Below are 15513 nucleotides of genomic sequence, written 5' to 3' on the forward strand. Positions count from 1 at the left end.
GGCAGCTACAAATGAACCTAAGAATAAATTGAGCAGCAGAGAACTGATATTGTCTTCAAAGGATCAAAGTACAGAAGTCAAGAGAAACTATACACCTAACCAAGAATTTTATTTATTTTTTTGAATAAAAGATTACTGTGGTAAACAAACTAGACCTTAATTGTTCTTTAGCTATTTCATCTGCTTTAGATCTAGTCAGTCTTTGTTTTTCTCCAAATTTTGGACACTTTGCCACGCATGCCACCATATTTTTTTTAGAGGTGATGCTAGGACATTTTATGCTGCATGCCAAACAACAAAAAAATGGTGCAGCAAGAACATCACAAAAATAATAACAATTATTAACAACACTAGTAGCAATACATTTAGTTAAAATAAATATGGTGCAGCAAGAACATCACAAAAATAGCAATTATTAACAACACTAATGGCAATAAATTTAGTTAAATGAAATGGAGCAACCACAATATTAAGTTACTGACATTTAGCAATAAAGGAAAATTACTGAGTTTTACATCTTCAAGTACACAGCACAATGTAAAATCATTATTTTTGCTAAAAAAAACTGATGTTTTTGTGAATAACATATTTGTTCTTAAGTTATTTTTCTTGCATACTAGCATATTTTATCTATAGATCTTTTGAACAAAAACTGAACTGTTCTGCTTGATATTTTGCCTTTTCTTTTGTAATCAACATTTCAAACCACTGTAGCTATGTAAAATATTTTGAAACACAAAAATAAATCTCTAGCCACTGCAGTGAACTGATACTCTGTCCAGGGTTTGTTCCTGCCTTATACCCTATGCTGTTAGAATTATATAACCAACCACAAATTAGACTAAATGCATTTGGGGATATTGTTATGTTAAATTTCTGGGCTCAACATGGTGCGTTTTATGTCAAGTATCATTCCAAAGAGCTTTGCAGAAAATGTACAGTACCATCCACCCCAATACAATACAATATTTATTACAAGTCAGCATTGGCATTTCAAAATTCAGTGTGAGGCATATAGTCCAGCTCCTTAATGCATTTTTCAAACTGTCAGTTATTACTTTGTTTAAATAAAAAAGGGCATTGGCGATGTAACTGATTTTTGGCTCTTCAAGTCAGTAGGTATTTTTGTATAGCACATAGTTTAGAGCACTAACAGACTACTGTGTGTGGCAAAGGCGCTATATAGGCATTGACCCGACACAGACTGACAACAGAGGCACGTGTAGAAATAAAAAAAGGTTTTTTTTTTTTTTTGTTTGTTTTTTTTTTAATTTTTCTTCAGCCGTGGGGCACGTCTTCCCGGTGTCATACAGTCCCAAAACAACACACAAAGTAAATCACCCCAAACCACACTCTTCCTCCTCCACTACTCCCAGGCAGCTTTGTTGTTGTTATCGTTCTCGTTCTCATCGTCGTCATCGTCCTCCTCCTCCCGACTCTGGCTCCCTGAGTAGTGGCCGCAGGCTCTCTTTTTATAGTTCACCCAGAAGTGCTCCAGGTGGCAATTAACCTAGATTAGGCTGCACTTCTGGGTGTGGCTGCGTTGCCACCCACTCGGGCTCAGGAAACCTTGCAGCTCCCCTGGTGGTGGCCACGGAGCCCAACAAGGATGAGCTCCAGTGTTCCAAGATATTTGCCCGATGCAACCCAGGGGGGCTGCCACCAAATGTTCCGGGGAATATAGTGTGCATCCCATGGCTGCTCCCCCCGGATCCAGTATCCAAGGGGCATCCCGGCCGGGACCACCACATGTGCTATTAATCAATATAAAAAGCAAACCTATAAGAACATGCAGTAACATTTAAATTTAATGGCCAAGGAGAAATGGAACACAAAACATCCCAGGATTATTTGTGTCCTGTTTTATATATTTAAAAAAAAAAACACACAATATGGCTATGGCTGATTACTCCGCATATCTATGGGCACTTTTTTATATTACACAGACAAGACTGACAGGAAGATACCTCTTCAATTTTCCTTTGAAATGATTACATTATTGTAATGTCATGAATTATAGGTAGAAACAAAACATGCAAATTTTTTTTTTTTTTTTTTTTTTTTTTTTTTTTAGTAAAATAGGTATATCGAGAACATTATGTCAGAATTTGCTAATAACTGTACTATAGTGTTTAGATATACTGTACTGTGTTTATTATTCATATTGAGATTTCTGGCATATATTTAACATCATCATAAGTTGCACTTTACCTTTTCTCGTTTGGGAGAGTTGATTTTTTTTTTTTTTTTTTTTTTTTTTTTTTTTTTTTAATATGATGCTAGAAATGGAAGGATATCCTTCTTCTGATTTTAGTGGAGCACAGTATTTTGCCCTTCACTCTTCCCAAGCACAACTCATGTTTGATAATATAGTTGCTTTTCTATTACTGTCCTGTTTTGCATGAATACTGAACATATGGAAGCCCGCTGGCTCAGTTTTTTATTTTTTTTAATGCTTATAGCAATTTACAGATGAACATATTGTGTAAAATATTTAAATGTGATCACAAGGGGAGTCTATTTCCACTTAAATAATCACATTTGCAATAAGAGAGTCTTTTTTGACTCTCCTGCAATAGCAGAGGTTGGATTTTATACTTTTAAGTTTCCCTACACAGTAAAACTAGATATACTGTGAGTTAAAATGATATCCATGAAAAGGGACTAAAAAATGAGTGTCGGAGGTTATAATGATACTAGGATTTTTTTTTATATTAACCCATCCATTTGCTGAACTCTGTTGATACAATTTTAAGGTTTTGGGTAACTGGCGCCTATGACAGCATATATGAACAGACATGTACACTCACTCATACTGGGCAAATTTAGAGAAAAATACATGCAGACAGCGACTATGTGATCAACACAATGACTGCGGGAAGTGCCACCTTGCTGCTTAATTTTGAATTGCACTATTCACACTAAATATACATACTATTAATACAGGATAAGTGAATAAGAAATGGCACAATGGATAATATTATTCAGTGTGAGATAGATTGTGTATAAATTTGTTTTCCCATGTTCATATGGTGTGATAGATTAGAGGTCTCCGTGACCCCTTGAACCCTTGGATCAGACGTCAGACACCAGATAAAAGTCCAATTATTATTTATTTGGACAATACAGTGCACAAAGCACCCTCCTCTCCACAATACTCAGTAATAATAACAATAATAATAAACAATACACAATCCTCCACTCCCAGACGCGTTGCCCTCCTTCCACCCAGCTCAGCTCAATGTCTGGGCGTACCCATGAGTCCTTTATATCCCTTGACCCGGAAGTGTTTCTCCCTTCTGTCCATGTGATCATGAACACTTCCGGGTCAGATAAAAACTCCTTTCTTCAACCCGGAAGCACGTCGTTTCCTCTTGTCACATGATCATGACGCTCCTCCGGGTTATAGGGCAAGTAAGAGTCCGGCAGTCTCCCCACAGCGACTCCTGGTGGTCCCCAAGGTATCCAGCAGGGCTGTGCATATAAACTACAAAGTCCATGAGGCCCTGCTGGAATTCGGGGAACATCCACGCTGTTGGGAGAGCTCCATCTGGCGGCCTGGGGGTGAGGGCTGGAATATTTAGCCGGCCACACACCACAATGGGCACTCCTAAGTAGATAGATCTTTTGTCTATTAGAACAAACTTGCAGTTTAATAGGCTTGCAAAACATTGAATACTGTGTTCTTCATTTAAGAAAAATTTAAGAAAAAAAATGTTGTACCCAATTTTTACCAAACTAAAAAAAAATTACTAGTGCACTCATGTGAAATCAAGAAGAATGTAGCATCTATCTTATGTAGTCTTCTCCTTTACCCCTCTGCCCATTCTGTCACGCATGGAGGCCTGTCTCTTGAGTCATAGTATAGGTGATTGCCATAATGCTGGAGGCCACTCTTACTGCAAAATTTCTCATTCTACAGAGTAGACGGAAATGTCAAAATGGCACTTGCCCCTTTCAAGTATTTAACGGTTAAATAACACCCCCACTGCTGCACTGCATGGTATTATACAACAGCATGTTCAAAACGGCAGACAAATAAACCATGACGGTATATTTAGGCTTATGATTATTATCATTACCACATTATATATGAACTTGTGTACATGATCTCAGGCAAAGAGAACGTAATGTGCAGTTTGTGTTTATTCTTTTCAGTTTGTGCTCTGACAGTTGAAATCAATTGTTTTGGGATGGTATTCAGAATAGAAAGCAGATTTTAAAAATTACAGTTGTAAAACATGCTTTGTTCTTATTTTTGCAGAGCATATGCTATAGCAACATTCAGAATTAAGAGTAGTGTCTTATTATAATTCTATTTTTATTTATGACCTGTAGCGTAGCTCATTAAATTGTTAAAATCTAAAATGTATTTGTAAGATAAGGAGCTGATAAGAGCCTAAAAAAAGACCGCATGATTTCTTATACAGAGTTTGTGTGTGAGCGTGCTCATGTGTGTATGTGCACTCGGCAAGTCACATCTGATTACTTGCTAAACAGAGAAGAACAAAAATCTAAAAGTAAATAATTTTTTCCATTTTCCCATACTTAAACACCTGTGCAGATTCAGACGTTTTTGCATTTTTCTATTTAAGCCTGAATGAAGATGCAGTATTGCAGAACAGTTCGATGTTTTGCGTCAGGACATATTAACTAGCTAGAGAATATGGCTATGTTTTGCCTTCAGTCTAGTACCTTAAAGTTTATTAGTCTTTGTTTATAAATCCAATTTATATGTTGAATATTTACTTTTCTAAAAGAGTAATTGAACTGATAAGAATGAGTGGCAGAATAAGAACCTATTACGATGGGTGTAACAGAACAAGATGCAGAGGACAGAAGATATGGAAGGTGATCCACTGTGGCAACCCCTAACGGGAGCAGCCGAAAGAAGATCTCATATATTCTCTTTACCACAGAGGTTTAATTTTGTGTATGTTTAAAAACATGGGAGACATTACACTAGATGGCTTACACCAGATCAAAGAAACATTGCATAATACTGAATTTGTATCAGAATTTTGCAGATTCCTAAGGAGACTAGTGTTTTTTCATGTACTTTTTCAAAAAGAGCACCCAGGAATAAATAAATAGGCTCTTTGTACATTTTTGCATCGGCCAGTCTTCAAAGTAAGCACTGTCAAATTTGTATTTTGATTAGGTGCTCATGGCAAATAAGATTTAAGGATTAATGAATAAAATGTGTATTTTTTTTTTTGATCACATATAAGGAAAAATAAACGGAAAAAGCATTTACTGCATAATGATTAATTTCCCCTCCTTTTTTTTCTTAGGTGGGCTGGAACAGAAAAAAATTAATCGGCAAACTACAGGAAGATCCTAACACAGTAACTCTTGTACTGAAGAAAATTCCCAAATCAACACAGGTAGTTCCACAGCCTGGGTTGCGTAGACTACAAATAAACTGAATTCTATATGGATAGAGCAGTTGTTTGTGGCAGATCAGCCTTTATTTTGTGCCATTGTGTGAGAGAGACGCTATATAACCTAACCAACAAATGACTTTAAATCAAAGAGTCATCATTGTCGGGGTACTATCATGTCAAAATTTCAAGGATGAAATTGTCCATTTTGACTGGTTGTGATTTCAGAAGAACTGTATGCCATAATATTGTACAAAGAGCAAACCAGAGTTTAAAAAGAAAATAGTAAAACATTGTTTTGCTGAGCATTTATTGAAACTGAAATGTTTTTAAGAGGGTAAATGTTAACACATGTGCCCACTCTGAAGCAGTGTGTACATGCATCTTAAATATAAACCAAAGTGAATAAAAATGAGTAAAAACCTGAAAGGTATTTTTGACAATGAAATATCCCCTAGGATAGTAGAAAAGAGTATCAAGATAAATAGAAATAACGCGATGCCAGAAACTAATTTATAATAACAGCATGGGTCTTACTTTTCTTGCCGGACCAAAGACGTCACAGTAGGTGACAAGAACTAAACTAAACCAAAAGACAGATCTTCAGTAGATGTATTTATGAAAATTCACATTCTTTTCTGTTTCTTGAAAAACATGCATGTGTGTAATGTTACTGAAGTAGCTTTTATTCAGCACTGTATATAATGTCAGGCATATTCTCTGGGGTATGTATATAGTGGATATCAAAAGTGCAGACATTCATATTGAAATTTCAGCTTTTGTTCTGGAAGAAATTTTAAGAACTCCTTTCAGACTATTTTCATCATAAATAAGAATTTGTAACAGAAAATGTTTATGTAAAAAAGAATGAAATTTTTAGGCATAAAATTTATGTTCTAATGCCTTGGTTATATAGAATGTGAATAGGGATGGACTAGCCATTGGGGCTACCAGGGCATTTCATGGTGGGTTGCTGTCAGGCCAACAGCTGTGAGACAGGAAGCAAGAGACAGAGCGACATGATGTGAGTGACCCACAGTGCATTCTCAATACACCTCTCCATTCACATGATCTCCCTCCTCCTTAACCTAAACTTCAAAGCAGAAAACCACCAAATAACAAGAAAAGTATGAGGCTTAGATGACTGTGTGAATATGAAATGGGGAGGGGTAGGACCCTGCAAGATTTATTTTGCCAGTGCCACGACTTTAAGCAAAACCATAGGTTTTATATAGTCCCTCACTGTGACTTGCCTATTCTTGGGCTTTGACCTTGGTTTTTATTATGTAAACTCTTGCTTTTGTTGGCCCTCTTTTTCCAATGGTGTTGTGTCCTTTAACTGGGATTTTCTGGCACAGTGCAGCGTATTTACTGCCATATAGTTTGACATTTTGAAGTTTCTAATTTTCCCTCCTCTGTGTTGACCAGATCCCCTATTCATGCTGAACAGAAGTAGCCCCCTAGCTTGATATTACCACCTTCCATGAGAGTAGTTAGTGCGTTGTTTGGGTGACAGGCTGTGTTGGCTTTATGTGAAACATATCTTTTAGAATAAAGGCCACCACATATTAAGACATTTTAATGATAAAGGTTTGGGAAGTTTTGTGTCTGGACAGACTAGGGTGTTTTTTTTTTTTTTTTAATAAATGGCTTCCATTACACCCACCTTACCCCATTGCTTAGACTTTTGGAGAATATATAAAATAGAATAGCTAGTAAGTTGCTTCTCCATTAAGTGTGAAATTGGCCTTGTGTGAAGCCTCGCTGATGAGCTTACATAGTCCGTTTTAGAGAAAATCCTGATGTTTGGGCTGCCCTGAATAAGCCATGCATCCTCCACTTTTGAAAGGGTATACGTGCAGTGTTGGATGATGGAAGTAATGTCATTGACATTCTGGTATATTTCTTTCGTGATTCACATCTTTTCAACAATATCTCATGGATCATATATTAATTCTTTGTGGACCATTGTTATCTTTGCACTAGGCAACCATGAAACCTTTAGAACATCCTAGGGACATAGCTGATGTAATGTAGGGCCAAGCAGGGTCACTTAGGCTGGCATTCTGCTGTGAAAGCAAATTATTTATGTATATGATTTCAAATGTGATTGGTTAAATCTGAACACCGTTACAGTCCCCATTCTAAGTGGAATGTAGAGCAAGGCACAAAAAGTTCAATTTTTTTGATTTTCAGGTAAATATTATTTGTTAGAAAATATTAGAAGTGAAAAAATTCTGCCATTTGTCATGATTTCAGCCCTATAACAACATGTGACATTTTAATTTAGATGTGTAGCATTTTTCATATCTTCTGTATATTTGTTAAGCAGATTTCCAGAATTTTCTCTAATAACAATAATGCCACAACTATGAAAAATAAAATTGATCCTGTATTTTTATAAGTAATTTTACTATTAAAACTTTTTAATCCAATTCAGAGGTAGCAACATATCCAGGCAGTGTTGAGAGCAAGGCAGGAACCAGCCCTGGACAAAACATCAATCCATAAGATGGACTACTCACAAGAAAATACACAGACCCATGTCTCTTACATTTATACATTATACTGAATCACATTTCAAAAGAAAAACTGAAACCTTAGTACCCCAAAAAGTCCTTTTTCTCCAGATTCTAGTGATGTTCTCATAAAATAATACAACCTAAAAAAATGTAGAAAAGGAGGAGAACAAACAGACTCCAAACAGACAACAACCAGGTGCAAGATTCAAACTGCTGAATCCATGCGGTAGTAGCAGTAACCACTAATTCACCATGTTATCTATAATACAGTCACATACATCGTTTTTGTCTGCTCGTTTTCTGTAACAATTTTAGAATTGCAGTCAGATTTTCTTTTACCAGCTGTTTCTGAGGAATTCCCAATAGCGTCTGGGCCAGTTGAATTAATCCCTCCAGCATGTGCTGGATCTCCTCCTAGTGAGCTGTGCTCTATTGACCCTCAATGGGAAGCTGAGAAATTATTTTTACGAGATGCCCCCAGCTTGTGTTTTTTGTTTAAGCCAAGGCCTCTTCCTCATATTGCAATTTCCAAAACTCCTGATAAAGGAAAAACTATGAAATTGCTATTGTCTTCAGTATTTTGATAATAATAATATTAAGAAGAAAGACTACCGAAGATAGTCAGTCAGTCAGTCAGTCAGGTAAACAACCTCTTTACTTGAGTATAAGGCATTCAGTGCCAGTCAAAGCAGGGTAAAGTAAATTGGAGGATATTTAGACTGTGGTGATAATGAAACCTGTCACTGCTAGGAGGGAAACAAAACAGCAAAAGAAAAAAACAAACCCATTAAGTGGTCTTGATTCAGCAGGAAATATGGGTTCCTGCTTTTGTGTTTCTACGACAATTCAACTAAACAGAGAAAATCCTTCTGCAAATGATCTTGCTGTACTGCAACTTCAGATGTGTAACAAGTCATTTCATTGCTGTAGGTTCGTGCAGTTTCAGAATCTTCTACAATATTCAAGAGGCTTACTTCTGTGATTGCAGCTCTTACACAACAGTCCAAGTAAGTACATTTTTAGTTTGTTTCATATTACCTTCCTTACATTTTGTCTAAATGTTTCAGCAATACTGTACTTGCTTAGCACAGTACTTGCATCTTATTGTGTTCATCTGCTTTTCACAACCTCAAAATAACCTAATTTGTTAGGTGTTCTATTTTGCTTCACAGAATTAAACTCTGGAAGATTTCAGATGATAAATCTGCATTTATTCTACGTGCACTATAATTAATAAAAGTGTAAAGCCAGAACAAGACCACTACATCCTCTCAAGGACTAAATTATAAATAAGATATTTTACATCCGAGAAATTTTAAAGGACATTTAAATTCTGGAGAATGAAAAGGGCTAGATGAAGGACCAGAGTTTATTTTACATCACTATTCTACATTGGAGTTCCTGCTTAGAGAGTTTACATGCTCTCAAGTTGTTTACATGCCTTATTTAGGGGTATGTGAGATCACAAAGGTGCAAGGTATGGGTAACTTTTTCATTTTTCATTTAGAGAAGTCTGAGAAGGGTTGCTCCTCCCTTATACAGTACATGCTGTACATGACTTTGCAGATTTTATGAAACTGTATATTTCAACAGACCATCTACATTCTTTGATGTCAAATACTTTAGTTAGCCTGGCAGATATGAGGAAATTACCAGTATAAAATCACTATGCCTTTTTTTTAATATTGGTACATATTTTAAGTGTATTAGTGCCCCTGCTGTCCTAGACTCCTGTTCAATTCCTTAAAAGTGCCATTGCTCATATTCTTACCATGTTTGTAAAAGTCTCCACACACACAACCCCCCCCCCCCCCAACCCGTAGTGTCATAGAGATGCTACATGGTTGATTAGCATATCTGTTGTTACACTGTGAGTGTGTGTGTTGCTGTTTTTGTGAACAGTGCTGTGTACTGGAGTTCCATTTGGAATGGTTTCTTATCTGTAGCTAGATGCTACTGTCATACACTGGCTCCACAGAACCCTAAATTGGATATACAGTATGAGTAATATAAATAGTCTTCTTTTCAAACATTTCACGTTAACCTTCTTTTTACTTTTTATTATGGACATACCATTTAAGTGTTGTTTTTCACTAGTCTTTCACAGGGTACGGGTACTCACATAAATGCAATTTAGAGGTAATATTTAGAAGAATGATTAGAAGTTATTCTCACTTCAGTATCCTGAAACACACAGGATTTAAAATTAGTTAGTTTAGCAGTTAGTTTAATTCTCTCATCTTCGTTTCATAGTGAATTGTTTACAATACAAGAGGATGGTCAAGCAATACTAATAAAATAAATCCTAGCAGACTTTGAGGTCCCCTTTAAACCTAAAATATCATCATTGTGCTCACTGCAAAGAAAGAAAAGCAGCTAATTCACATGGAAAGCAATTGCTGCACAGCACACATTCTTGCATAATGTTACTGATGCTAGTTTGTACTGTAACCTTATTTATGATAGTGCACTTGTACTGAACAAATTCTACTCTCCATGGCCATTACTTTGATCTTCTTTTATCTTCACATAAAAATATCATGAGACATGCTGTCTCAATTTATCCTTAAAAGAACTTTTTCAATCTAAATTCTTCGATCAGAATTGTAACCTCAGTGTCCCCAAAAAATAAATATTTATATTTTAGGCGAGCCTACTTAAATTTGTTCAAAATTCTAGGTTATGTACTTTTTCAGTAGGTTTATTCTCCATTCAAGAATTTTGTAGTGGTACTGAGACACATTTTTTAATTAAAACTTTGTATTAAAAGAGCTAAAAATATTTTTCTTTTTAGCAGTCTGAAGAGAAGAAAGAATAATAATAAAATTTAAAAATGAGCCAGCTACTGAAAAAGCAAAGATAACATTAATATTTGTAATTATGTCTTAGAGCTTGTATAAAAATAATAATAATAATGAAAAGACATTAAGAATATTCAAAATATTTTTGCTAATATTGTGAGTAATTTGTCATGAGCTGCTCCAGGAGGCAACTGAATGTTTGTCTTCAGCTGATAACTTATTTCTTCACTACCTAATAAACATGGGAGTCATTAAAATTCAAACATAAATTGCCTTTCTGTTTTGGATTTCTGTCCAGGTGGTGTAAATTCCTCCTATGCTGTACAGATATGCAGGTTATGCCTGCCATCTTGGCTGTTGGACTATATAATTTTACTTAATGAATGAGAATTTGTAATGTAAGAATGGCTGACTATTTTTACAAATTATTACAGCGTACCCGAAAGCAGGAGCCTTAATTAAGCTAGCATCTGGTGCAAAACAGAAACCAGCCTTAGCTGGGACGCAGTTTCATCACTGGACTACGACTCTCTCTCCTATAGAGCAAATAAGGAGTAGCCAGATAAGGAGAGTAAGTGTGGTAACAGAATGTGAAAACTCCAGAAAGACATTGACCTGTATGGGATTTGCAACCCATGGTCTTGAACCAGTCAGGTAGCAGTGTAAGGATCTGCTGTATCATGCCATACTTTATCATATACTATTTTTTCAAGCAGATTTCATTGCAAACATTCTGTCATTTTTTTTCTAACCATGTTAATTTTTATTATATTGGAATTTAAAGACCAAGCTTTTAATTATTCAGCTTATTAGTTTACAAAAAAACTGAACTTTAGAATCAAAAAATGCCCATATTCTGCATCTTTCTACAAGCTGTGACTCAGTCTCCCTTTCCCTAGCCATCCCACCAACAAATGTATTAAATACTAGCCAGGATCCTGTGAGATTTGTTAGTCAGAAAAACAGAAATGTTTTTCAACTATTTTCCTTAATGAGTAATTTATCAACTAAGAAAAAAAAAAAGAAAAGACGGTAGAATCCTTGACTCATTCACATGCTAGCTTTCAGACAATAGTGACAGATTTGACAGCTATTACACATACTCACTTCAGTTGCAGCCCTGTAATCTTGGACACCATTTACTGGTGAAATGAGTGACAAGCTGCAAAATGGTGTTATGTGCGGGGTCCACAAAAGTAAATGGATTTTAAATAACCCTGTGTCTTTTTTTTTTTTTTTTTTTTTAATGATACTGATTTTTGATGAGTTTCTATCTTTATTTGCAAAGAGGTGAACGTGAGGAACTTGACAACAAAGTAAAGGACACTTCAGAAGTGGGATCACAGACACACTTATTTGAAGAATCCAAGAAAAGTGCCTTGATAATCTCATCCAATGCTGGCTCCCAATCTGAAAAGGACCACTTGAGTGAGCTAGATCTTCATGAACCTGGTAATATTGTGAATCTATGTACTTTTGAATTAAATTTTCTGTTATTCACATGGACAAATATGTGTAGCCATGTTCCAAATTAAAACAATCCGTGTGCAGTGTGTGCAGTATTTACATTCATTATTTACAAGGAAATTGTAATTCATGTTATACATTACTTTGTAATTTTTTATTTTGTTATTGTTGTTTTAAAGTTAGCGTGAATAAAACACAAATGTATGGGATGCAGTACTGACTATATTTTTGATTGTTTTATGTTTCAAATCAGTCTCATCTTTCAACCCTTGCCCAATTTGTTACTGTTGTTGATGACATTGTGGAATGATTAATATAAGTGTCATTCATATTTTTATTGTCTGTGTTTATCTAGTGTTTCAGATTTCTTATTTGTATCAAGTATTCAACATATAGGTAATCAATACCAGGTTGTGCTATAGTTGGTAAGATGCAATTCAAGAAGAATGCCAGGAAAGTCTTGTGAAAGATTCTGCCCTGGATAAAAGAGGCAGTGTGACAGAAAGGCTATAGGCCACCCTACATGAATTGGAGGGGTCAAGGGTCCAATTATGGTTGCTGTGGTTAGGTGCAAGTAAGAATGTCTTGTAATTGGCTGCCTGGTCCTGTTAATGTTGCTGGTTACTTTTTTTTTTTTTTTTTTTTTTTTCCCCCCCCCTGTGTGCCACTAGAATAGCCTCAGGATCCTTACAACACTGTAATGGAAGTTGAATCTTACTAAAATTGACTGACTATATATCAGAATTTTAAGTGATCTCATATGATGCATGTTTCACTTCTTCCTTGTGTAACATACAATCTTGTATTGCCTGCCATTCTTGATATGGTAAAATTTTTCTATAGAATAGACTGATGGGCACTGACTTTTTGTCTTGTAAACCGTAGATATGGAGGCTTGACAGTGATGCAGAGCCAGTTTTAGTTATGATGAAAGAAAGGTAATTTGGAACCTGCATCTGGCAAAAGGCTGTCAGAGAACCTGAAGCAAAAGTGCTACAAACCTTAGCTTTAATGTACTCTGATTATCATGATTAAAAATACTGTACAGCTAATTTACTTGACCTACTGTTTGTCATTAATTACTGACCTAGATTCTTCATAGTATATGCTGCAGTGCAAAATTTGCAGATCATTAAGTTGAGTCAAGTGTTCTCAGTATTGCTACAAAAATAGTGCTTGGTGCCGAAGCCAAAAAGGTAAATTAATCATCTGAGCAGTCTTAATAATCCACTTGGCCTCATAGTCTCTTATAGGCATTCTGGCTATATCAAAATGAAATATTATACAAGTGATTTAATTTTTGTTTTTTATTATTATTATTATTATCATTAGTACTTTGTCATTGAGCACAGTTTTGTGAAGCACGCAAACATCTTTTTCTGTCTATAGAGTTTCTTCCATTCCAACAATGAAAGCCTGTAGTTTCATTTCTTTAGATTTGCCACAAGTCTCTTGGTAGCCTCACTGACTAGTGTCTTGTTCAAAATACATAACTGAGTTACACAATATGCACATTTTTTATAGAGATTAACAACTGTGCAATATTTTCTTTTTTTCTTTCAAATGAAAATTATGCACTTTGGGAAATTTTCAGTATTATTTATTTATTTATTTTTTTAGAACCCCTGATTGGTCCCTATTTCATTTACATTTATCCTGAACTCCTGAGACATACTGTAATTACAAACAGTTGGACATTTCATCTAATCATCTTATGTCCAAGGACTATGTGATTATAGATTGTACTATAGAAAAGGAGGTCAGTCAGTAGATTTGCTATATTTTATTTATTATTTAGATGATTTAGCAAAATATGTCACTTCACCCAATTCTATATACTGTAGTAATCACTAGCTAAAATTCCCAATCAAGTAGTTTATCTATCTTTGTATTAACTGAAAGCTTTTTACGTGATTCACATAACATGACCCAGGAATTAGAGATGCAGGCTACTTCTGCCATGTAATTGGGCTTCAGGTGCCTCTCACAGCAAGTGGTAGCGTGGCCACACAACAAGGTTGATATGAGCATGTGGAATGGCTGTCGGGAAAAGAACCACATTGCACAGGTGGATTACTTGGCAGGACAAAAGTGGCAGGACCCTCTGCATAGTGATCAGGAGTGCTATGTTTCATGAGAAGCATATGAGCCACATTTCTTCAAGCAGCAAAGTTCCAAGTGTTTTGTAGGATTAAAATATGATGAGTTTTGTAGAAAGAGTACACTTTTTTGTGGTCATTGTATTTTTAGTGTCTTATTTATTTATAAACACTTTAGAAAGTCCACGGTCTGAATGCAGCAGTATCGGTTCGATCAGCTCGGAGGTTTCGGATATTTCTGCTCATCATTCAAAAAGTCCTGAATTAATACGCAGAGGAACCTGGCACCAAAGAGACAGCCAACAGTTTTTGCCTTTGGAGCCTGAGGTGGCAGAACAAAGGGTAAATATTTGTGGAGTTTAAGATGTATTTAAATGAAGAACAGTTTTTTATCTCAAATATTCTTTTACAGTATTTTATATTCTCTTTGAATTAAATTTTAATATTGGCCTAACAATAAGTTGCTGTTGGGTGAAAGATATAAGGGATTCATGTTCACTAAAATATTTTAAGAATATTTTTGTGTTTTGTTTCTAAAGCACAACACAACTTCAAGAAAACAGAGTACCAAAGGTGAGAAGCATCTTTTTTTTTTTTTTTTTTTTTTTTGTTCACTTTTTAGCAACTGCTGTAATGTAATGAGTGGAGAAAGTGTCAAGATTTCTGGAGGAAGGTAGTGTGTGTGTGTGTGTGTGTTTTCCTTCTAGCACATCAGCTTTGTAAATCTGCTGAAGAATTCTATTTTAAAAAGAATAACTGAACAGTTCTTAAAAATAGGTTTGGTCAAGTAATGTGGAAGTATGTGATTTTATATTTGGTTGGGGACAAATTTCAATAAACAGTAAGGCAAACAACAAGTGAAATGTGCATGTATTGCCAAAGAAGTAATGAATACAAGTTAATGGTATTAAGAAAACAGTTGTAAAGTAAACCTAAATAACAATGAAATAATGGGGCCAAATATTAGAAGAAAAGTGTTTCATTTAAAATTTAGACCTGAAAAGGAAAGATGCAGAAACTGCCCACCCTATTTACTAACTTCCCCTTTTAATGCTAAGGCTAAGTATCCAGGCTAAGATAACTGTAGTGTTCATTGCTGGCTGTGCCTTTTTAAAACGTTTTGGTGTTATGTCCCTAACGCACCATTCAAGTGTCCATTCTAAAAGATTCTACAGAGATTTAGATTTTAAATAGTGAAAGAGATACAGTACTTTAGTGTTTTTATGTAAACACTAAACCA

The 15513-nt window shown here is 35.4% G+C and overlaps 1 protein-coding gene across 1 annotated transcript in view; it reads left to right on the top strand.

Moving 5' to 3' along the window:
* The window catches only part of cnksr1 (connector enhancer of kinase suppressor of Ras 1), a 65965-nt gene that overhangs the window by 27873 nt on the left and 22579 nt on the right, over positions 1-15513 (top strand). The window contains exons 9-13 of the mRNA XM_051919083.1: positions 5295-5387; positions 8837-8913; positions 11996-12159; positions 14452-14615; positions 14813-14846. Of these exons, the coding sequence (XP_051775043.1) occupies positions 5295-5387; positions 8837-8913; positions 11996-12159; positions 14452-14615; positions 14813-14846 (532 nt within the window). The remainder of the gene's footprint in view (positions 1-5294; positions 5388-8836; positions 8914-11995; positions 12160-14451; positions 14616-14812; positions 14847-15513) is intronic.

This window comes from Erpetoichthys calabaricus, chromosome 14, assembly GCF_900747795.2.
Source record: "Erpetoichthys calabaricus chromosome 14, fErpCal1.3, whole genome shotgun sequence".
Taxonomy (NCBI): Eukaryota; Metazoa; Chordata; class Cladistia; order Polypteriformes; family Polypteridae; genus Erpetoichthys; species Erpetoichthys calabaricus.